A 26,085-nucleotide genomic window follows, 5' to 3' on the forward strand; every position below is an offset into this window, starting at 1 on the left:
ACTACCTGAAAACAATACAAGCAGGCTCCTATAATTTTATGGGACTCTAGACATTTCATATCAGGAAGCCCCATTGCAGATGATGTAGTTTTCCAGTGAACTTTCTCAAGAAAAGGTATGGTTTAATATGAAAAGGAATGGCAATATCTTGATTTGCTAAGATTGACTTTGGTCTTCTAAAAATTCAGTGCTGACTGAAAAAAATTAAAAGGCACATAATAAAGGAGCACCTCTTCTTGTAAAAACATAAGAGAATGGTAAAAGACAAGTTACAAAAACAAATATATAGAAATTAAATAATTACGTACTTTATTTACAGTCAACTTGAATAACAATGAATGAGTCATAATCACCTGAACCATGCACTTATCTTAATTCATATTGTATTGTCTGCAGGTATTAAGACTAGAATCAATCAGAAGATGGAATAGAAAATATGACAACCAGCTATTGCTTTTGCTAATTTTGTGAGGCTAGTAAGGACAGCATTTTAATATTCTGCTCTCATAAGCCTGTTTAAACAATAAGAAAAAAACAACTGACACAACAGAAAAAAAATGTTTTCTGTACCATTTACAAGAAGAGAATATTTTTCTCTTAATGACTGTGTATCAATTCCCTTTGCAATCAACACAAGCTGTGACAAGAAAAAGAACAGAGCCTCATCCAGTCACTTGACAGCTCCCAACATTTTCTGTCTTTCACTGGGGTGAAATCAAATTTGTTTCATTTTGGATAATCAATATGGTACTGAATTTCTAGTCAGGTAAACAACATTAATTTCCCACAGGTAAAAATAAGCCTAAAAATACCACCACCACTCAACCCTGTCTCCCCTTGGCATGTAAAAGAGCATTATAATTTGCTGTATTACTAGGGGAATACAGATTTTCCTGAAAAGCAAATCTTGTAAGAAAAGTCAGATGTCATGTTATTATAATGAACTTCCCATAAATTCAAAACCCCGTAAATAAAAAATTACTTCAATATAATATCAATTGTTAATACAATATCTACATAAGTCCATGTTAATATACTGAGTTCAGACAAGTACATTATAAAATGCAGATGATAGGGGCACTTCAAAGGCAGGAATGGATCAGATAAATAAAGACAGTACAATCATATGATTTCAGTACACCCTCCAAAAATTATCAGTAAATATAGATGATGAAGAGACTTTGAGCCTCTGAGCTGCATTTTCTTCTAATGAGGTTAAATTCATCTCCTCATGTAAAAACACACACCGTATTGCATTGGTATCCAGTAACACATTAGGATTAATATTACTACACAATACATATGTAATTATCAGAAAGAACAGGAATGGACTTTACTGTTGTACATTCCAGTGATTTTAACTGCATCAATCTTGAGACACTACCTGTGCCAATTTATCCAGTCTGGCTCCTTATAAAACAATGAGTTACCTGCCTGTGCACTACCGACTCAGAAAATTGTCTGCTCTCTCTCAAGTCTCCACTTAATCCCATAGATTCTCAGCTAGCACATCTGGCTTATGTCCTGCTCCAAGGCTAAGCTGACCCTATGACTACTGAGTTGAATTGTTAAGAAAGAAATGCAACACAACCTTGTTTTTTAACATGGTTTATTTCAGTGATCTTATGCACACAGTCTCCATACATGATATTTTTTTCAGAACTGAGTGGGTTGTGAACTGCAGCATGGTGTAGGAAAGAGCAGCCAAAAACTTCTGAAGTCAGTTCTGCTGCTGAAGGAACTGTAACAAAAGATGCTCACAGGGAGAAGAGGCAGAAGCAATTTAAGTCACGGCTAAGAGAAACACCCTTCTAAAAGAAGTTCTTTAAAACAGGAGTTGAAAAGTTCACAAAACTTCCAATTATTTGAAGTCTTAGAAGTTTCTCAACATCCTCAGCTGAGACATTTTGCCACAGTCTGAGGCATGGTCTTATGAAGGACAATGCCGACATTAGTTTTCAGGGTTTGTTTCTTTGTCCTCTGACCCTTCAGAAGCTGGCCTTGGCCAAAAGGTCAGTCTTGTGGGGTGGGAGAAACTGAGAAGCTTGGACTCTATTGCTCTACAATACACCTGGTGTAGAAGGCTCATTTCTCATCCACTATAAATAAATTCAGAATTATTAAGAGACACACCATTAACTTGAAATTTTATGTAGCAGCTGGGGAATCTGCTGAGGATATACTCATCAGTTGAGGTCTATTTTATGACCTCAGATGTAACTCAAACCATCAGCTCATATTGGCTCAGCCCTTCGCTGACAGGGACCGTGTCACGTATCCCGCAGGGTGGCTGGAAGCCACCAGCGGACAATGGGGCGAACGGCTGACACCGGCCAGCGGGGCCCAGGCAGAACAATGCAGCTGCTGTGGAGGTTGGCCCTGCCGAAGGAAACGCGCTTCTCCCAGGTTGTCTGAGGGGAGGGACGCTGAAGCAATGGAAATTCCCCAGCAGTAAAGGAGAACAAAAGAAGAGGTGTTGGAAGCTGCTGTTAAGAAGAGACAGCTTCTTCCAGGGCCTGACAGAGGAGAGGAGATTCCCTCAGCTGACAGAAACACACTCTGTTCTGCAGGATGCGATCCTCAGGGAAGTGTAGATTAAAAACTACTCTGTTACAGAGCACCAGAGCCTTGCAACCCCCACTAGAGCACAGGATTGAGCACACAGCTGTTGCCAAGGGACCTGTTCAGGCCAGGGGTGGCCCTGGATCCAGTAAAGCCCTCCATACCAGAGCTGGGCATCAGACACCTGCAGCCAGGACCTGGGCTCTGCACTAGCACCAGTGTTTTTGCATGGATCTGGAATTTTCTAGATTTCCCCCATGATTAAAAGGTGTGGCTGTTGAAGGAATCAGTTTACAGAGCTTCCAAATTCCTTACTGCCGTTGTTATTTGTCTGCAACAGGAGTATCCGTGAGGCCAGGGCACGGGGAGGGTGTGCTGCAGCTCAGTGCTGCTCTGGGACTGCCAAATCCCCACGACTAGCAGGACTAACTCCACAAGGTCTCTGCACCTGGAGAGGAAACTTGAGGACTAATCCATATATGCTAGATGTAAATACCTGGTAAAAATCCTTCAAACCCACACATATCCTTTTCTAAAAAAATGTTTTCACGGAAAACCTGTGATTTTATAGCATACTTTTTTTAGTAGTACAGCCATAATGGGTGTTTTTACTGAAACAAAGGGAAAAGTAACATGGATTTATAAATTCGTTAAAATGCCATAAGAAAGAGTGGTGTCTAAGTAGACCCATTGCCTGCCATGGCTTTTGGATCAGACCCAGAAGAATGCTGGATTAAGTGGTGAAGCATTTTATTTTCTAACCTTTCAGTGGCTACTGCAAACAATGGAAAATACAAGTACATACTTAGAATAACTCTATCCTTTGCAAAATGAGATCACACCTAAAAATACTTCCTTTTGTTGCTGTATAACTTCAGTTTAGGATAATAGCTATTACATGCATATAGTGAAGAGGAAAAAATATCTCCTCAAATGCTGGGTAAAAATTTTATATTGCAAAGTACAGTTTCTACCACAGAAGAAACTTTAAAACCTGTAGTGATTCAAGACAATTTATTAAATACTAGAATGAAAAATTTAGTTATCTGTGGACAACATGAAATAAGGTAATAAAAATGTCAAGGGGTTGAGTTACTAAATTATTGCTTGCAGACGGGAAAAGCTACATTATGATGATAATTCCTAGTATCAAAATTGTATCAAGTTCTAAGAAACAACTCAAAAATGTATCTGAATTTTAGTTTTTCAGTTTGAAACAATTAGGGCTAGCCCACACAGCTTGAACTTCCTGGGATATACATGTGCTATTAATTTTTAACTTTGCTGTAGGATCCAAGCCTGAATCACCAGGCCCTGTCACTTTCTAGTGCAAAGGTGTCTTTTGTCTGCTTGTACCAGCAACTTTTCCAGTGTCCTTTCTTCTGAATTTGCAAAGATATTTTTCCTGACTTTTTAAAACCATCTCCCTGAATTTCCTCAGCAACTTCCAATGCAGCTGACTTTCACAGCTGTGTTGCCATGCTACAGATTTCATCATTGTGTGACCAGAGAAGAGTGTTGGTTAAACAAAAATCTCCACTTAAGACTGATTTTCTACAATGCTTCATCAGTTCCCTGCTACGTAGCACAGATCTAACAGCAAACAACCTGAAGAAGAGAAAATTAACATTTATAGAATAGCTCAGCACTGACCTTCCTAAGAGAAGAGAAGCATTTTCTTATAAGTTTCTTCAACTCCATTACACATAGAATTGGCTTGTTTTTCTTTCTAAAACATCTATTGACATTAATTCCAAAGTATTCAATCAAAAACAAAAACAGAGAAGAATAAATGCAAAGTTGCTGCAGGAACAGAAATATATCCATTGCTTTAGAGAGTGCAGAGATGGCCCTGTTCCCTTCTCTGCCAGTGGGAATTTTACCACTGACTCCAGAGAAAGCTCAGCCAAGCTAGTGATTTTCTAACACTTGAAGGTAATTATTTTTATTTTAAAGCACAGGAATAGCCTCCCGCTCTTGTGCAGTTATTAGCCTGAGGCTGCAGCCCTGCCAGCACTGTTAATGTCATTGTTTGTGAAGTGTATTCCCAGTCTCTGTACACCCACGCAGGGCTCCCAGCTCCCAGCCGTGATGTCCCCCTCGACACATTGTTCCAGCTCCCCCTGCTTCCTCACCTCCCGCCCCGTCCCCCCACCATTGTTATCCCTTTACACCCACCCTGCATTGTTCTCACACCCGCCTGCCATCCCCACCTGGGAGGGACCCTTCCTCTCTCCCACTCCTCGCAGCAGCTCAGGCTCCCTTCTTACCTATTCCATATATTCCACTGACTACTGGCAGCAGAGCAGAGCATTTTCCCTTTCTGAAAGCAAATTACATAAAGTATCATTACTAAATCCCACAGCTTCTGCAAGCTGTGGGCACTTGGCTTTGAGAAGCCCAGTCCAAAGCCTCTTAAAAAACAAAAAGATTTTTATTTCATTGCTACAGACTCTAGGTCAGGCCCAGAACTAGGATTGATAGAAAGCGTTATTGCATTTTCACATAAATTTTCAGGATATAAAAGGCTAGAGATGATGTTTGTTTTCACTATGGAACCAAAATATGTAATGAGATACACATATATGTACAGAAATGGCTAATATTATTTACACAGGCTCCATTATTTTGGCCACCTTGCTTTTTACTGCTCTCTAGTTTGTACATCCATCAGATCCTTTTGAAATAATATCTGCACTTTGCTGGCTTTTTCATACAGATATATAGGGATATTGAACCCAAATTTTTATGTATTTACTATTTTTTCCCTTACTTTTTTTTCATGATGCTTCGCTTTCTCTGTTGAACTGCTTTCCAAATGATACTCCTTCCTTCCACAAAAGCATGTTTACTGTATAGACTGATGCATTAACTGTTTTCCATGCTAAAGGCGTCTTTGCTAACCCTTGGAAAGAAAAGCAGCTGTATATGCTTAGAGTAGATCAACTATAGAAACAAAAATGAATACCTCACTTTATTAAAAACGAAAGTATTTTGCATATTCAAACACAAAAAACTTGTAAAGTCTTACCATGGCTCATGCGATGAAAGCAGTAGTATGCAAAGTCCACTCCCAGAAGTGTCAAATACCATGTCCATGGTGAGTCCCAGGGCAGTTCAAAGAGTCTGTAGTTATTCCATACGTATATGTAACTAATTAACTCAATACTTCTGAATAAAATACTGAAATAGAGATCCAGAAATTTTTATCAGTTATTCTGTCAGTTTTCATTTCAGAACCTTTTATATATTTACAATTTACCAGCTGGAAATCTTTTTACAACACATAAAACCAGTCTCCAAGCTCTTCAACCTCTGTCAAATAACACTACTATTGACTTCAGTAGAACCTTTGCTTAGTCTGCAAGGTTTCAAAAACTAATTCCCACCTACTCATCACCTATGTTGTGGCATTAGGTACACTCAAAGGCTGAAGCACTCATGTGCTCTGCAGGTGTTATGGTGTTCCTGTTTTCCCAAAACTGGAAGAAACCCATATAGGGACAGGATAGCTGTTCCTGGCCTAACACACGCTCAGCACTGAGACCAGGAGAAGGAGAGAGAAAGCAGCTCTGGAATGGGCAGGCCAAACCTAGTAGTAACTCTCCACAGCTGCTCAGATTAATACAAATTTGGCTTGCCATGGTCACACCCTCCTCTCGGAACCCTACTACCTGATTTCACCAACTGGGGCCCTGAGCTACCTCCAAAAAAATTACTTAATTACTTTGATTTTGCTGGGTGAGATTTTGGGTGAATCAGGAAGCATTAAACCCAGGTTTGAATGGTGAGAGGCTGTAGGTACTGGGATGGCCCAGGTGACAATTGGCTTTGGTAGCTATGAAATGGTGACTCAGATGCAGATGGATATATATTTAAACTGGCAATTTTCTAGAAGAAACCAGTCCATAGCAGGATTTGTAGCAGATTCCTCATATCGTCTCCTACTACTCTCCTTTGTTGGGTTGCTGAAAATGTAGTGACACAGTGGTGAACTGAATTAAATTGGCCTCTGAAAAGCAGCAAACAAAAAAAAAAAGAGAAGTAGGGGAAAGATAGAAAAGTCACAAATATCCCTTTTTTATATATCAATGGGTGACATTCACCTCAGTTTAGGGCCTAAGAGTAAGAAATAAGATAATCACACACAAAAAATGTGTTTCTCAGATGTTATGCTGCTGCTATTCTGTGGTGGGGCGGTAGAAGAATTATCAGCCACAATTTTGTACAACATTGTGCAAGATTTTAAAAATCTATAAAACATTTTCACAGTTGAAGAAAGACTCTGGGATAAAAATCCAGGGAGCTTCCAAAGAACACTGCAGATAGCACACCTCAAGACACTACTTAAATAGAAGTGGCAACAAACTGCACATACGTGTTTCAGCCATGCAAAATCTCATCCAAAAGACAGACCAACTTCTCTATTTCACTTTAGTCTCATCTAGAACTTCACCTTACATTGAAATCAGCTGAGACATCCCCTGTGCATCTCTGTCACATCTGCTCATTCTTGCCTCAGTACCATTTCTGAGGTATTTCTTTCAATACCCTCCCTTTTTTTGCCTAGTTTTTTCTTCAGCTAGATTATTATTTATATAGTTTGATATAGTTTGATATTTTTGACAGCATGGCCAGAAAAATACGAGAATCTGCAAAACTAAAAAAAGGATATATATTCCTCCCCCTTTAAAGACTTTTTTCACACATCTGGAAAACATCCCTGAAAACAGTCTGGCCATGCCCTGTCCTTTTGGGCAGCTGCACTGAAACAGAAGGGAAGCTCAGTAAACATGGCTGTTTCAGCTTACAAGCCATCCCCTGTGCTATAGCTGAACTCCATCTTTTTGCTTTATCCTCTTTACTCAGAGCTTTTATACTCATGGCATTTGCACCTCTTCCCATAAGTATTTTGAATAAAGCTAGAACAAAATACCATGAGTTTCTGTGGTGCTAGTTTCACTAGTAATGAAGAAAAAAGTCATCTGAAAATCCCAACCTCCCAATAAGCCTGCAAGCATAATAGTATCACATCCACCATTTTATCCTGAGAGCTGAAGCACTGCAAGTAGTTGTTGCTCAGAAGAAAAGAACTAATATTTTTTCCACAGCCAGGTGCACATCCTACCTACAAATCATACCCAGCTTTACTATAATGATACAATTTTTTCTCTTGAATGAAACCAAGACACAACAAACCCTATGAAATTTAATTTTATTTTAGCAGCTTGACCATGAAGAATTTCTCTTGACTAGCAAGGACAGGTGTATCTACCACTTAAAAAACAACTTGGCTATGTCCAGAAGGTGCACCATACACACCTGGAACATGTTTAATTTTCATAAGAGCTGTGTTCTATAAATATTTTTAAAGAAGGTTATATGTATCCAAGCAGATTTTTGCTATTCACCTCATGAGGAATTTGTAAAGTTCAGTATAAATTCTCAATCTATTTCACAACAGGTCAGAAGGGAGCTGATAGTATTCAAACACAAAGAAATGGGCATTTCTTAACATCTTTTCAATGACCAGGAAATTTAAAACACCTCTTGCAACATACAGTATCAGTTATTATTAGGTACTGTTTTCTTACTTTATTCTTCTGCTTTTATTAACATATAATGCCTTTGCAGTACATCCAAAGATATGTGACCTGGAACATTTCCTTCATTTTTGATCAGTTTTCAGTATTTCACCCTCAAGTTCTTTTTTTTTTTTCCACAGGCTGAGGCCAAGGTGTAAACCTTGAGCTAACCCTGCAACACATTTTTCATACATGCAATTTGCTCTACGTTCTTTCCTTCATGCTTGAATCACAACTCTACAGCACATAACGTTAGCTGATTACTGTAATTAATTTAGAGTAATCCATCATATTACTAGGCAGTGCTGGAGAAAGAAGCGTTGCTTAAATAAGTATATTTTTTTTAATTTACAGTGTGATAGGAAAGACCAGAGCTTGCATTCAATTACAATTCCTAAAGTTCACTTGGAGTTTTAAAGGTTTATATTCCCCCCTTTTTCCCCCCTCAAGTTCCTTTTTCACTTCTTGAAAATACTAGGAGAACTTAAGAAAACTTTATTTCCTCATTTAAATGTTGTAACCATAAATGTAATAGAAGTGGATAGGTAAGGCTTTTGTCATCTAGTCCAATCCTCTGCATAAAGAACAATAAATCCTAAAACAGACAGACTGTATAGAAAACTTTATTATATACATTACATAGGTTTATCTTTTTGGATTTTGAACATCGCTGCTGAAAATTTTCTTATGATGTGCAAAGCACACTTAGGCAACTGTTATGACCTTGAGAGTTCTTGTCTCCTTGTTTCTAAAGATCGTACGTACTTTAATTAATGGCAATAATATTTGTTTTTAATAAACCATTTCCCCCTTCCACTGGGTCAGATTATCACTTCCTCTAATTAAAAAAGACCAAGAAGGAAATTCTGGGAGATGAACTCTCCATGTGGAAATGAAGATCTACTTATTCTAGATCCCTATGGGATAATGAAGGAGGGAAAAAGTAGAAGAAATTCAATTGTAAGAAAAGGCAGCTGCCCATTTCAAAGAATACAAGGTCCTGTTTTGCTTCCTCCAGTCATAGAGTCTGAAACCACATCTTTAGGACACTCCTTCCATGGTGCCCAGGACAGTCACCAAAAATGAAAAGGTCAGAGACAGGAACTGTTGTCTCCTTTCCGAGCATGGAGGAAGATCTGTGTACCAAAAGTGAATAGTCCAAAGAAACTGCCTCAGCTCTCACCACTATCACAGTCACCACCTCACATCACACTGGGAACTGACCTGGTGCCCCTGAGCTAAAAACACAACCCTACAGCTGGACCTACAAAAGCTGTGCTCTCAAGGGCTGTAACAGACTTGCATCCTTGGAGGTCAGGCACAGAGGGAAGCATGTTAAGACGCCCTGGTCACAAGGTTATATTATCATTAAAAATAGTGAGATCTTACTACTACAGTTTCCCTGGGTTAAATAAATTCTGTTTTCCTAGCCTGATTTAAACTATATAAATGTAAAGTTTCAAAATGCTGAACAAAGGCAGTTTCTAATAATTCAAAGTTATTCAGACCATTTATGTAACAGCAGGACACATGAATAATTAAATTCTCTGTAAGATTTTATTTCAGAATGGAAATCATAAGGATTTCTATTTCCAAGGAGACTCATAGGGGTTTCTTTTCCATATAAAACACTGGCTCCAGCCACAATTGAAATAAACATTTTGATAACGTGATTTCAGTAAAGAGAAGAAGGGGGAAGGAGGTAGAGGAGCCTTGAGAAAAGATTCATTTGTAAAACAAAGCAAATCTGCTGCAACTGAAATCCCCTTTTATTTCCTGTACAGGTGCCAGGTCTTGAACAGACACCCAGTTTATTACCTTGTCAGCTGACTTATTAGGGTTGACACAAATCGAGCTGAAATATGCCTGACACACTGCAGTCAAGGCTTTTTTCACGCTTTAGCACAAAGCCAAACTTTCCACAAGGTGGAAGGAAAGGGAGAGGGAGTTGTGGGAGTTCTATTCCCTGTTTTCTATCATCAAGATGAATATGATCTCCTCTCCCATTCTTAATATGCAAAACCCAAGGCTAAAGAATAATTCACCAAAATGATACAGCTGGGAAATTATTATCAGGCTCTGGAAAACCCTTGATTACAGGAAATAGCACCTACATTTTGAGAAAATGCTCCCACCAGACACAAAAGCTGAATCAAAGACTCTCCTCTTCCTCAGTATGGCTTTCTTTTCCAGTATTTTAGCCTAAACAATACAAACTTCCAGTTTTCCTCAAGGACAAAGGAAAATATCAAATTGAAATTGAAGTAAAAGGGAGATGACCCAGGTATTCGTACTAGTTGTATTTTACACATTATTGCACAATATTTTGCCTGACAGAGTTGCCCTTTTATTCACCAAACCTGTTCCTGTTGCACTTCATTTTTTATTCTCTAAGTTATGACATTAATATTAATTTACAGTAGTGGGTGGCATGAAACATGAAACAAGAGGTGTTGGAAGAAAAATAGCAACAGTGCTACACTTTTCTAGTCTTGCTACATAATTCAAGTCACTTGTTTATCTTTGCTCACAAATAAGTAATTTTCCAGTTATATCAGTAAAAAATACAGCAGAGATATTTTCATGAGAAGTTCTACTGCCTTCAGTGATATAATCCACAGTAGTAACTCATTATGCCCTAAGTTTATGAAAGGTCTTCAGATACGTTTAATTACATGTTATCTTTAAAAGACTAAAAAGTTTAGTTTAAAACCTTCAGTACAACTGAGCTGCTGGCACTGTAGCTTATTCCCCTTCTTTTATGAAAATGAAAGTTCCTTTTTTTTTTTATACCTATTTATACCTGCCCAGCACCGCGGGCAGTAAATTATATTCCAGTATCTTCAGGATACACCAGACTGGAATATTCTACAATGTCATCTCCTACAAGGCAATTTTTGCTCCTGATTTTTCAATATTTGTACAAATATGACATGACTTCAATACAAATGCTTGAATAGGACCTTTTTGCAGCTGAGGGTCTGATTTTGATCTGTCCTACTTGGTTGTTCCACTGAAATGAGCAAATTTGCATTATAGTTTGAGCTGGGAACAAGCCTATAATAGTCTCAAAGGTCACATATAAACAAGCAATGAGAAAAGGGTACTCTATTCAATTCAGATTGTTCTAGGTAGATTCAGAAAAACCAAAGGAACTAGTAAGAGTTCCTATGGTCTATAAAAATACATTGAAATAGTTTCAGTGAAACATCATAGCACATCAAATGATGAAATAAGGAAAAATATTTACATGAGATTTTATGTTAAACTCCTTTGGTCATATTTCTTAATGTTTTAAAAAGATAGTTTGTTTTTGTCCATGATACACAGTGGTGAAAGTCTATTCTTTTCAGATCTGTAACAATGGTTTACAAAATCATTAAGAGACACTTTCCCCAATTTTCCTAATTTTTAAGTGTTGACCCAAGAAACAAGATTGGCCAGCTCTAAAAATGCTACCCCTGTGCTCCATCTAGTGGAGTCCTGATTTAAGATTAGTTCATTGTTTAGCAGAGATGTCCTTCAGTCAGAAGGATACTCTATGCAGAAGCAATTTCTTCAAGTTTTTTTCAAAATGTGTGAAAATGACACTATTTAGCCTAACAAAAATGCAAAAAGCATGGAATAAAAAATCTGAACAACATTTAATGGATTTGAGAAACCAGTATATTTTGTGAGCTACAGAGACTACTGAGCTTAATACCGTATTTTCAATAAGTGTAAATTCAGTTTACAGTACCTTGACAGAAGAGCACAAGTATATTTGAAAATGTACCCTGACAGCTTCTCTTTGCTTCTAAAAATACGGCAAGTGTAAAGCTGGGCTCTGACATTAGGAATGGGCAATCACCAAGCCCACTGTACAGAAAAAGACCATGACACAATATTAAGGATGTAGAAAATATGCATTATGTTTAAGAGGTTACAACCTAAAAGAGTAATTGGATCCCTAATATGTTTGTGTTAAATACAGCAATCTGCAGAACATTACAGAACATAGAGACTACCAGTTGTTTCAGTCAATTAGTTTGAGAACATCCAAGCTCTCCCAAAGCCTTCCTTGTAATGCAAGGTAGCCTATAAGTAATTTCATTAGAAACTCCAGAAATTCAAATTCTGGCTCAGATCTTTCCTTAGTCATCACTAAAAAGTAGCACTGTCTCACTGATATTCCTGTGCTCTGCCGCAGCAATGCCCACTCGTGCTCTCCAGCCTGCTTCAAGCAAATGGAACAAGAGTACCAAAATTCTACAGTTTAAACCTCTACAGACAAGGCTGCTGATATGCCTTAAGGGTGCAGATGGTAAAAGGGGATTAGGGAGGTAGGGATGAGCATGAGCGAGCAGGTAGGAAGCGCTAGCATCTTTACTGGGCGCAGCTGGATTTGGGCTTACTGGAAGACATGGCATGATTTACGCCAAAATTATAAACTGTGTTAAAGTGATACAGTAAGAACACAAGATAATCAATCCACACAGAAGTAACTGATTTACTAACTTAGTCCCAATTGGTTCATCAATGCAGACCAGATTAAAAAAAAAAAAAAAGCAAAAACAACAATCTAGTTAGATTAAACAAAAACCATTCAGGTAAGACAGTCACTGCCATGAGTTTAATTTAACTGATTTTGAAAATCCCCTTCCAGAATCAGGCTTATGTTCTGAAAATCCTATCAGATCCTGCTGCATAGCACTACTCCCTTACTGAAATTGTTTATCTTACTCTGACTACTTTACCTACAGAAGATTAGTGAGTTAATTCAAAACCTGTTCCTTTGACAGAGCTGTGAGGGCTGTGACCTTTGGCAAAATGTGGGAACAATCAACAGTGTATATGGGAGAGTGAAGCCATGAGGGTGCTCTGGTGAAATATGTAACTACCTAGTGTTACTTGGAGAGTGGGATGAATAGGTAGGTGAGTAGATTCTGTCTTTTCAGGCATGTTACTTATTAAAAATTATATTTTTATGACACATCTATTGATAGTGCCTTAAACTGCCATAACTAGCTGCTGCAGGCATGATTGTGACTGCAGGTTCTGTGGAGACTGAACCTAAAGCCTGACAGCTCTTGGCTGCCCCTTTTTCATTCCCAGACAAGTTCCTTGTCTCTCTGCCTAAAGCAAATACCATTTTGCTCAGAGAGTGAACTAAAATAACTCCACTTGGGATCAGATGAGCACCTGTACCAACACAAGAGAGAGAGAGGACTACATAAGTGAGTACAAGAAAGGCAGAAGTGCAGTAGCCAGAAGTTAAGTTGGTTTAAGGGCATGGCATGGCACAGCAGCTTCACTTCCCATTTAACCAGGTTAAGTGACTACCTTTCCAGTTTGGCCCCATCTACTCATCACTGCCCCAGGTGTGGTGGTTACCAGTCCTCAGACCTGCCACCATAATTGCATGCATAGCTGCTCCCTGACCTGGCTCTGTCAAAATGAGTGCAGCTGAGCTTAAACACCTCTTTTATAGTTCTTCGGAGGCTTTTGTTTCTGCTTTTAGTGAGATCGCTTTGTCAGGACCAGGTTTGGGAGCAATTAAATGTGCAGTTAAGTTGGCAGATCTAAGGGGGCAGCTGGACCAGAAGCAACACATCTGACCATGCGCTAAACAAACATCTGTCCAAAGTCTTAGTCAAACAGATGTGAAGTAAAAATGTACCTAATAAGTCTTGAAGTAAAAATATAATTTACGAGAAACTGCATGTATCGAATTTGCTTCTAAGAAACATAATCAGTAATTTATGAGATTATAATTATCTATAGTCACAAATGATGTATCTAATAGATACTTCAGGAAACTAGCACATACTTCAAATGGTTAAATCCATGCAGGCAACTTTTTTCTCTTCTGTCAAGACACTCCTAACTCCAAAAGGTTGTGAATAACTTGCACCAACTTGAAGCGAGTGTATTCTAATCAGCTCTGCATTTTTTTACTCTTAAAGACTGAAAACCTTTGGTTTCAGATTGCAATTTTATATATGTTATAGAGCAGATAACTCAGTAATGCTACAAAAGCATTGAGTGTTTCTTGTCCTATAACCCTGGCTTGCTCTTTTCCAATCCCATTTATTGTTCCAGCACAAGATTGTGCACAGACATAGTAAGAATTGATGCAGGTTAATGTGATGGGGAGGTACTGAACCTGCTTCCCAAGCCACTTCACCACAGGGGAACACAAATGCTGATGCTGGCCAAAGAGGGTTGAAGGCACAGAGGGAGGAATGAGCAACGAAAAGTATCAGTCAATCAAAGATGCTTCATTTGGGAGTATTGCTGGCCTGAAATGTACATGAAACTGCCTCTTCAATCCAGCTTCTGAAAAGAAGATTATTTAAAATCCAGATGATGCACAAAACCGAAACACTGGTCTACAACAGAAACAGGATTTGTACTCCTTTGATTTAATTATTCCTAATGTGTAGATATCTTAAGATACTTACTAGCATGACCTAATGAAAAAGCATTTACTCATGCCATTCTCATGTTCAACAACTCAGAGAATTCCAACGTCCTCTGATTCAAAAATCAAGGTAAATAATGTATACAGACTACAATATTCTCTTTAGAAATGGAGAAGTTCATTGCAGACTTGACTGACCAAACTATATCAGACATTATACACATATGCACTTATACACTCTACAACTATGTTGCAGAGCAGAACACTAAAAATTTGCAATTGAGCATGACCATAAAGAACAAATACTTTCCCAACTAGTTTGAAAACATACGTACCTCAGTTACCCCCCAAACACTTTTTGATTTGATTTATGTTCTGCTGCTTTAAAAGAAGAAATGGGTCAATATGAAATAATGCACATCCTTGTAAAATGGATATTCATACCCAAAATAAACTCTCTCTCGGGAGAATATTTTTAAAGCAGCATTTAAAGTCTCTTGGCAATGGTTAGCTAGAAACGTTATTTATTTATTTATTTAGAATAAAAGTTCTCAGAATTTTTTTACTAACATTTAGGATCTTGGGAGTAAACATAGTAATACAAGTTTCTCCCAAATAAATTTTCATTCCATACAACACTTAGTATTTATACATGCAGAGGAATGCATAGTATGTATTAATGCAGAGAAAATTATATTTAAGAAATGTATGGGCTACTTTACAAGAGATGATATGTATGCACAAACCATTCAACTTACTGCATGCTGTTGAGTCTAATAAGCCTGATAACAATTGCCTTGTCTGATTAGACTTTTTCTCTTGCACCTACATTTTTAACATTTGGCATATAAGTATCAACAATATATGACTTGTACTTTCTCAACAGAAAGTTTAAGTATGAAACACTAAATAAATACTGTTTGCTCTCAAGACATGCAATAGTTCTGTTATACAGACTGTGAAATGGAAAAAAATACTTAGAGGCTGAGTATGGTTAGTGACTCCTAATTTTTTCATTAAATGTAAAGACCTCTTTGCAATGACACATTGGAAGCTTCATTTTAACTAATAGACTGAAGCCACCATTTTAGACCCAACCACAGATTTTTTTAAGGAAGTGGCAAACCATTGCTGCTAGTTGAGAAAATGAAAATTAGTCCCTGGGAGAGGATACAATCAATGGTGTGTTAATCTAACCTTCAGCTGTTAATGATTTGCACTACTATTTCCCCTGATGCTGTGGGCTCTGCTGAAATATTGTTTTAGCAGTTTCTGTCAACTTTCCCTACCTTTTTTCTTCCTGAAAGGGACAGACTGAAGTGAAAATCTTAGCAACAGATTTTTGCCTGTGCTATTTTTCCCCCTTTTTTGGTCTGACCCAGTTCTTTCACACCATGGAAGCAAAAGACAGAAGGATAAAGTGTTCTTTTTTTCTTTTTTGTAGCCAGTCTGTTATTCACAACTCCTCTTACTTATAAAAGAGGTGTTACACTAAGCAGTCACCATTAGAACTGCGATATTAACATGAGATTAAATAATTTAGGAAGTTTGTATTTTCCCTGCTTCTTTCACATTCAGCCAAAAAGCTAAAAGTATTACAGGACTTTTCTTTGGAAAGAACTGCTGAGGAGGGTCTGGTATTTCCAGTCATGAGAGCTGCACAAGCAAACTGGAAGAGACTTTTTGTGCTGGTGTAACAATAAATAGGTGTGCTGATCTTGGAGATTTGCCTGACCCCTGCAGACTTTTGAGTCCTTAAGGATCATTTGGTTCACTCAGTTGAAACAATCTTGCAAAAGAAAACTGCACAGCCCGCAAGCCAAATTCTGCAGCAAAGGACTGAGTGCCAAAATAATAAAAGTACTCAGCACCTTGCAAAGCTGCATTCCACACACACAACACTAGTTTTCTTAGCAAGCATTTCTTCCAGGAATGAGTGTATCTCAATTGTTTCAGTATTAAAGTAGAGCCAAAAGGACTTGCGAAACCATTCATACTTATTTTACACGTATCTCAGGCCCTTTGTTTAACTTTTGAATATTTCAGATGAATAAAGGTAAATATTCAGCATGGTATGCCTGTCAAGTTTAAAAAATCTGGGGTAAGTTGAAGAAGTGGCATTGGATCTATTTCAGTATTGGCTTCATGCAGACTACAGTAACCCATTATCAGGGTTGTGTGTTGCTGCACACAAATCTCATTTTTTGATAAATATTAATTAATTCATAAAACATATTGAAAGGTTTAATGTTGCTCCTTCAAGATCATGCTCACAATTCATTAAAAATCATTTGAATATAGGTACACTAGCTGTAAAAATAACTTCATTAAATTCTCAACTTAGACATAACTGTGTTTGAAGACATATGATTGAGTATTTCTCATACTGAAAGCTCACGCCCCTCATTTTCAGATATTTGAAGAGTTTTGCAGGGTGTCTTTAAAAGGTTTCATTAGGCGTATCTACTACTGATAATTAATACAATCAATCAGAAACTGTCTGTACCTAATGGACCTTGCCAAAGATTGTATTGATTAGAAAGTTTAAAAAAATCACCCAAATGACAAATGATCAATAGATTACAAAGAGGGTGATTTAGACATTTCACAAAATGCGTTCTACTAGCCAGAAAGGATAATTTTTTGTTATTGTTGCTGTGCACTGCTAATGTATTTGATCAAGAATCTGGATGGAAAGTAAAGATTTCTAGTAAAATTTGCAGTGACATAAACCAGAGACCTCTAGGTAACAAAGACAATTTTTCATGGATTCAGGCTACTTCAGGAGGACCAAATGTACAATCCATCTATTTCTATGTGGCCAAATATAAGAACGTATTGCCTATGAATGGGGAATGTAAGCCACAGAATCCAAGAAAGTATTCAGGGATGAAAGATGGCTCAAAGGATCTGGGATATATAAAGGGAGGAACAACAAGTAGAAATAGAGAACAAATGACTTCATTATTTGGCACTGATGTAGTAATTTCTGAAATATGGAGTGCACTTGAGACATCAACACTAAGAAGGCTGAAAAACTGCAGAGGATTCTGAAAAAAAGCTGGGGGAATAACTGAAAGGCTTGCAAATACACCATATAGTAAAAGTTAAATAATAGAAACTTTTCTTCCTTTAAAGAAGAGATTATATACAATTTGATGTTCACCTGCAAATTCATACATAGGGAATAGAAATGTAACCCCATTTGAAAAGAAAATATGCGATAAAATCTATCATCTGGAAGCTCATATCATGCAAAGGCATATCTAAAACATGATATTACTTACAAGTAACTCAAATTTCTGGAAAACACTTAGAGAAATTTATAAAAATCATTTGCTGGATTTTTTTCACTGGGATTCACAGTTAATCCACAGTGGCTATTTCATTAAAATACAACTATGCTCACCAAACTAATTCAGGTAAATCTCATGGCCTCTACATTGGAGAGTGAATTATATGATCATGTTTGCAACAATTATCTCAGGAATTAAAATCCATTGAAGTCAAGGGTAACATTATGACTGTTTTCAAAGCACTTTGGATCACATGCATATTCACAGTTCTATTGATGTGATTATATGCATCCAGTTTTATTTTTAAAGGCTAACAAAAACAAGAGACTTGGTTTGTTAGTTTTATTTTGTTATCTTTTTGTATTTTAATGAAAAAAAAACCAAACAAAACAAACAGATTCTAAAATCTAGTCTAACATAAGATATAGTAAACTCAGGTGAAGTCCCAGAAACAGTAAAAGGTGATGGCAAGGTCCAATACAGATTAATATAATTGATGATTAATTGGTAATGTGGAGCTGGACAACACCCTGTAAGAATCATATTTAGCCTTTCAGGTTAGAAAGATTTTATACGTCACTAAAATTTAATTGCATAAAGAAAGGTCCAGATGCCTTGTTTAATCATTTTGGATTAGCAATAACAATTTCAATACATAATTATATTTTCTTCCTTCTTAGTGATTAAAACCCAAACGATCTCAAGATTGTATTCATATACTCACTCTGGTAGTCGGGACAGGATACCTAAGGAAAGAGAACTTATGCCATCATTGATCCGACCTGGCAGCTTACGCTTCTGAATCCAGCTGACAGCAAACTCCAGCCCAATAAAAGTAATGAAGAATGGGATACTCTAAAAATAGTTTGAAAAAAAAAAAAAAAACACAACAAAATAAGTTTAGATACACTTTTCCTAACAGCACTTAATGCTGTGAGATGCTTCTCAGATTGGCAGTCACTTTAGTAGCTACTCCTGTAATAAAACTCATAACATGGTTCTTAAAAATCAGAACAACCAAGGCTACCATTAAATCCAAAACACCAGCATAAATCTATTGCAATAACCTCCTCCCACAGTGTTTTCTTTTGTATATTCTGCACATAAACTCAAACATTATCAGAACAAAATGTAAAAGTCTTTCCAAACTAATATTTCTCACATTTAAGTAAATCAGTGAGAGCACCAATATTTGTGGAGACTCCTCCAACCACAAACTAGAACAGAATCTGGTTTGGATTTGATATTGTATGAAGTTTTTTTACAGTTTTCAGCCACTGAATTTGGCATCCAACATTATTACCTGAAAGATATAATAAAGTGAGTTTCTTTCTACTTGGCATTTCTATTGCCATGCTTTTCACGGCAGACAACAGTTCTGTATGTGCTTTCATCAGTGAACCCAGTAACTATGCAGCCTGTCCCAATTTGGGCAAGACTCTCTTCTCTTCCCAGACCAAGTAACAATGATACAATGTTCCCCTCTTTCTTTGGGATTATAATGACTGCAAAATAGTGCTCTGCCTTTCTGCCAAAAAGTATAATGATGAGAAAGACTGAAAAATTTCTCACTCACAACATTGCTTTAGTCTGGGATTCAATTCTCACTGTCCATCTTCTATCCCTGATCAACTAGCAAGCTGAAAATGCACAGCAACAGCACTCATTAGTGAAGTGTGTAACTGGTGAGGACTGACAGACCTGTTCTCAAATTTTTATCATCTGAGGCAACAAGAAAAAGGCTTGAGTAACAGCAAGTCATAGAGCATTTTTTTTTTTTTTTTACTAACACTGGACTAATAGTCCTTGCACTTCACATGCAGAAAGAATGAGGCAGAAGCAGTGTTTTAGCCATCACCACCAAAATCTAGAAGGTCTGTGGCAAGGAAAATGGGAAGGAGTTATCAGATCTCTGTGCAAGCAAATGTTCCTTCAACAACCTCCCCTGCTCTGAAGAAAACTTTCAGGTGACCTTTGCGACATTTAGACAACTGCTTTTTAGTTATATGAAGGCATAAAATTCCCACCATGTTTTGCAGGGCAAAAGAAATACAAGACCAGTTCTGCACCACTTTGGGATGCACCACACATACTTGCCCTGTAAGTTTTCTGCTGCTTCTCCTCCCTTCAAATGGCCTGCAAACACCTACAGCTTCACTGCCTGGAACCCTCCAAACGGCACTGCTGTAGAACAGAGGCTGCTCCTGCCCATACAACACTTTAATAGAAGCATGTTGTCTCTGCAAATACCATTGCATTTTGGAGGGCGCTCATTTTTGTTGCCAAGTGAGATATGATCTGGGAATTCCTACTAGGCTGGAACAATAAAGAGACTAAGATGGATACAGACCAGATTGCTCACTCCAGGAAGAACTGGATGATTCAAACCACGCAAACAGCAAGAGATTTATAACGTCTAGAAAATGTGAAAGTTCATAAACTTCAGCAGCATAGGGTTAGGTTACAATAACAGATGGACAGAGCTTAATACCAACATGACACTTTTTAATTTAGGTGCCTAGCTTACTCTGTAACAGCATTTTAGGCATCTAAAAGCCTGTTTCTGATAGGCACCAACTGATGATATAAAAAACTAGAAAGAAAGGGAAGACCTGTAAAGGCCAAAATGCCTAAAGAGCACCCAAGAAAACCAATGTGGCAAATCTTTCAATATTTGGCATAAGTAAGAAATAATATAATAATAAAATATATTATAAAAGAGAATAATAAAAGGAAAAGGAAACCCTAAAACCTTCCATTTGGAACCAATGAAACATACTAGAAAAAAACAAATACTCCTTGTTTTGCTCTCTATATCTATTTGATTTCTAAGTAGATAAGACTTTTAATGTACTTTTCCTAACTGATATAATCAAATATTAGCAAACAAAGGTTGATGACCATAGCTGTACACTGCAGCAGAGAAAAGAGAGGTTTAATACAAAAAACTACAAAACACTTTATGACAATATTAAAAGGCAGTTCTAGCACAGACTATAAGGATTTTTAAGGTATGGAACAGCAGAAGCTGCAGAGCAAATTGAATGGGCTCAGACCAGAGAAAGTGAAGTGCTTTATTCATGAAATAAAAAGTTAATAGGAAATGTACAATGTCTGTATTCCATGTGATGATTCATTTTAGCTAGCAACCTCCGAAACAGTTGAAATACTTGACTTTATATTAATGTACACTATTATAATTTCTGTCTTCTTGATTTCATTAAACATTTTCCTCCCACTGTGAAGCTGTGAAACAGCCAAGCAGTTGGCACAACTTTTTGACTCACAAAAGGGGAGTGTCATAGCAAGGAGGCTAAAGAAACATTCAGACATCCTTAACCTCCTGCTCATCAAAGAGATTATAAAAGAAAAGATTTATGGCATACCCCTTACTATCTAAGAAATTACTACATCTCTCTCACATATCTTCATTAAGCTTGGTCCAAAAGTAGATCAATGGCATCAACTTCATCTAGGCTAGGATGTATTATTTATGACATAACTATGATATAACTATGACAGCTATTTTCATGGAGAATGAAAAGGCATTCCCTGACCCAAACTGCCCACAGCGTAAGGATGAGATGTAACTCAACAGAAGAATGCAAATAATTCAGAAAAGAAGGAGACAAAGAGAAAATAATCTCACTAGCCTAACCACTAATTTTATTTTTTCCTGTTTTTTCTTTTTTTTTTTTAAGTTAAAAGGACAATGAAGACATTTAAGGAGGATGGCTATCTCTACAACTGCTTTCAAGGGTTGTCTCTAAAAATAAAAGGGCACAAAGTTAAGAAATAGCCACTGTTGCCATCACAGGTCAGTAACATAAGACAGATCCTTTTGATATCTTCTGGTCCATAAATGTTTTACTCTCTCTCTGTTTCCAGGTTTTTTCTCTTCACCCAACAGCAGAAATACTCAATGGAGATTTGCATGAGCTTGTGGTTTAGCTGAATAACTGATCCATAACATGAAAGCCTTACTCTGAGTACTGTGTAAGAGGGTTCCATTTTAAGTAATCAACTCTACAGAATGCAAAGGACCATTTAAAATCAGTTTCCACATTATACTGTTGCAAAGAATAATATTCTAGGTTGAAATGCATATACTCACAGTTTTACTGCAATTCTTGAAACAGTTTTTGTTTCCTTAAAGTCCCAGACCTTTATAACTTAAGAATCCCAACTTTCAAGTAAAACTAAATATGAAGGTTCTATGCCTCATTATGTGGAGGCAAATTCTAAAATGTGAATTGAGTTTAAATATGAACTTATTCTTTAGGCTTTCAAGAGAGTAAATCAAAAAGGAAAACAGTGATTATATTAAAGCATTCATTTTGGAGTTCTCAGCAGAAGGACTGTCTCTTCAGAAGTCTGACTCATGGCAATCTTTACAGAGCAGAAGTGATAATTTCAGACCATAGCAAGGTACAAAGCAAATTTATGGTTCATGAAAACTACATTTGGCAAAACAGAAGAATCATTCCACCTACCCATCTGTAGATTGTGAGAGAAATTAAAAAAAAAACCCAAAAAAAAAAAAAAAAACCACAACCAAAAACCAACCAACAGAGCATGCAGAGCCTAATCTTACACGCATAGAAGAGAGGATGCTCTTAAAACAAATGGGCAAGCATCAGTACCTCCTGTCTGGGAGAAAGAAAATTGACGTACTTCCCAGAAATACAGAAAAATTAAAAATTAAGGGATTTGAATTCTACATGACAAAAAGTTTTATAAAAATAAATTCTATGATGAACACCCCTTTTCCCAGAATTCTGGAGATTTGTTGAAAGGGTGACTTTTCCCTGGGCGCTGCTGCAGAGCTTTGCTGCTTGTCACTGGTAGCAGCTGATCAGCCTATACTTCAAACAGGACTTGAGGCCTCTACAAACAGCTCTGCCAACATGCAAAGCAGTAGTGCAAGGACCATTGCTTCTGAAAATGGAAGCAATGTAACCAGGGACAGAAAGTACACTACACAAGTTAAGCTAACTATTCTGTTCTCAGAACCAGAGCTGCTTCACCCCCTGCTGTCATTTCCTACCCAGATGTAACAGCACAGGTGACTCTAACTCAAAGGGGCCACTCCTGTATTTTGTAACCAACTAGCTCAATTTTGCAGATTGCTAAACCCATGAATATTTGGGTAAATTTGGAGGTTCTGCCACCTGTCATGTTGGAAGGTGCCTATCCCCACAGCTGTAGCCATGTCATCTAATGTCCTAGAAATACTTTCATCCATTTGATACGCAAGAGACCATAGATCTGAGATGCAAATTACACTAGTGTCTCAGAAAAAAAAAAAAGAAAAGAAAAAATCCCACACCATTTAGAGACACTAATGTAATCAGTAGTTTGTTTCACACACACATCAATATTGTTGTCTTTTAGAGTGAATTATTTGAGCTGAGGCCTTCATTTGTTACCAGCTCTACAGTAGAATTTTTTTTTGTTTTGTGTTGAATTGAGTTCATATATCCACTTCTGTGTCTGTACCAACTAAAGGAGTTAGCACTCCCAAAACCTCCTTGAAAGGCCAATCAGGTCACTGTTAAATCTGTTGCTGATGAATCCAATGCATATACTTCTCGTGTAATTTCTCCCTAAACAGTCAAGAACAGCAGCTGGAGAGGGACTGTAGGCAGCTGCCATCTGCCCATAAACAAGGCCAGAAGAAGATGGATGAGCTCTGCCTAAGCTCAGGCCAAAGCCAAAGAGTTAAAACAGTTATGCCACAAAAATACTTTTATATGCCCACCAAGACAAGCATCAAAAGACCTGTTCTAGCAACAAATGCACTGTCAAGAAGGAAATCTAGCACAGATAACCTAAGATAGGAATTTAAGAAAAGCATAACAGTAATGGGAAACCTTTTTTTAATGCTGTTTTTTTTTTTTTTTTGGTGAGAAATATTCCTTTATGAGCTTATCACAACACTGCTCTACAACAGCAGAAGCCTGCAGGCGCTTTCATAATTCAATGTATTAAGAATCCTTTCACAGATATACCACTGTGTGTCTAGTAAAAGAAATTCCAGGTTTGGCTGATGTCTGACCTGAATATTGCACATAAGAGAAGAAAGCCCAAGGATTTTAAGGTATATTGCCGGCAAGAAAGTGAACGATACTCCATTGGAAATGTGGGAATAGTAAAAGGGACTGAGACAGTAGAGAGAGCTGGAGGGAGAGATCAGCTGACTAGGCAAAACCATCGATCCTCCTTAATCATGGCCCTATAGCTTAGCTGCAAAACACCTCTGAGGACAGCAGTCCATTGACCAGACACTGCACACACTGGTTGGGCTTGCAGCAACTTTCTGCTTACCTTACACAAAAGGGTTTACTTTTGCTGATAACATCCCTCAGTGAAGGACTGCTGTATACTACAACTCCCAGAAAGCTGCTGACGGCGCTGCACTGCTCTGCACAGCCCATGACACCCCCACTGCAGTCTGCCAGCAGCTGCTGCACAGCAGTCCAAGGTATACCTGGCAGAGGAGCTACTCAGAACTACCAAAACCCACATAAAAAGTGCAGCTCTTTATTGAAGCTGGGCTGAATTTACTTTGACAAGGGCAAAATAGTGTTTATGTGCTGTCTCTGTGAACAGCTGACATCGATCTGGGTTCAGAAGGAGCTGACAATCAAGATATGAGCAATAGGTAGGACAGAAGGGAGCAAAGGTATCTTCTTGGAAGTGAATAAACTGGCAGGGAGGGATGGGAGGGAAGGATACGCTGCTGCCTGCTGACAAGGGAGTTCTCACCCACGACCTCTGTACCCTTGCCTTGGATATTTAGGACACAGCACCGTCCCAACACAAATATTTGTTCTAAATTCTCTTAAAAGATCTTTATTTTTTATTTTAATTAGAAACCTTTTATTTTTCTGTCTTTGACTGAGCGTGACTTAAGGGCAAGAGAGACTTGACTTTTTGCTTGCTTTAAGAACCATAAAAGCCAAACACATTATCATACTTGTTTCCTCAGTTCAGTTTGCTGTCACTGTTCATCTTATCCGTGCTGCTGGATATAATGTTAGCATCAAGCCTCAGATATCGGGGTGCTTCTCTGAAAACTCCTGCTCTTGGTACCAGGAGAAATCATCATTTAAATACATGAAAACAGAGGGTTACACTGGCAGCTTACAGGCAGAAAGCCCATGAGAGAAAGGCGGTTTTATCGTAACTGAGGGGCCCTTTCGCGGACACGGTTTCTGCGAGCCGCCCGTGGCTTTCGGAAACAGGCGCAGGTGGGCGAAGGGAAGGGCGAGGGATGCAGCCAGGGTGGGAAAGGAGGGGACTCTCACCTTCTCTACGTAGTCGGGCACCTCCTCCACCGTGCGGAAGGAGCTCTCTGCGGGTGCCAGCGCGTAGAAGAGGGCGCGGAGCTGCTGGCCCGCCGCGGGGTCCCGCGGGCCGCCCGCCTCAGCGCCCATGGCCGGGCCGCGCTGCGCCCGCTCCGCTCCCGGGCTGCGCCACCCCCGCCCCCAGCGCCGCCCCGCCGCGGCCTCGCCGCAGCACCCCGTGGGCCCGAGGGATCTTCTGTTCCTTGGAGAAAGCTCCCCATTCCTGCTTCCCCGGCATCGTGCTGTTTTGGAGGTTTGCTTGGGTTTGGGGCCTTTTTTTTTTTTTTTTTTTTTTGCATGTGTCATCACTGTCTGGCCCACCTCTGGAAGCTGGGAGAAAGCTCTCGTGCACCCCAGGTCCTTTCTCGCCCTCAACAATCTCAGAACCTCAAAAATCTGCAGAGCTCAAGTCACCCTTTCTCAAGTTTAGACATATTTCCACATAAAAATAGAAATTGTTGCTCAGGTTTGGAGTTCCATAAAAATAAAATGTTGAGGGTTTTGAGAAACAAGCGAAGGTGTGCTCGCTGACTCCTGTATGGGTTCGGCTGTATGGGTTAGTCCAACATTCTTCCCATTAAAAGCTTTTCTTTTTTTAATAGGGCTTATCACTGGTCCAATTTTGTATAGCTTCAGTTAACATCACTGCATTGAAGGTAACCTCTGGAAGACATCTATTATGCTTTCAATTATGAAGGAATGAAAACTAAGGAAGTAGAAATGGTGAAAAGAGATATATGCCAGATCTTTGTGGAAAATTACTTTTAGAAATGCAAGTAAGGGCAGGCTTTGTGCAGTCAAGACCTTCGGTCTGAAGCTCAGGAGCATGTCAAATGTCAATCATGCTTGATATTTGGTGTTAGTACAAATAAGATTTCTGATGAAATAGA

At 38.3% G+C, this 26,085-nt stretch overlaps 1 protein-coding gene across 5 annotated transcripts in view; it reads right to left on the bottom strand.

The window, feature by feature from the left end:
* Nucleotides 1-25,516, bottom strand: part of AGMO (alkylglycerol monooxygenase) — a 185,292-nt gene extending 159,776 nt beyond the window's left edge. For 2 of the 5 annotated variants that reach the window (XR_012054533.1, XR_012054534.1), the window contains exons 1-3: nt 25,157-25,516; nt 18,571-18,701; nt 5,594-5,745 (exon numbers count right to left, since the gene is read on the bottom strand). Coding sequence is in view for 3 of the 5 variants with exons in the window: in XM_072925563.1 (XP_072781664.1) it covers nt 5,594-5,745; nt 18,571-18,701; nt 25,157-25,285 (412 nt within the window). In the remaining 2 variants the exon portion in view is untranslated. The remainder of the gene's footprint in view (nt 1-5,593; nt 5,746-18,570; nt 18,702-25,156) is intronic. The other 3 variants (XM_072925563.1, XM_030264752.4, XM_030264751.4) reach the window with 3 other exon arrangements.
* Nucleotides 25,517-26,085: the final 569 nt, after the last annotated feature.

Source organism: Taeniopygia guttata, chromosome 2, assembly GCF_048771995.1.
Source record: "Taeniopygia guttata chromosome 2, bTaeGut7.mat, whole genome shotgun sequence".
Classification (NCBI taxonomy): Eukaryota; Metazoa; Chordata; class Aves; order Passeriformes; family Estrildidae; genus Taeniopygia; species Taeniopygia guttata.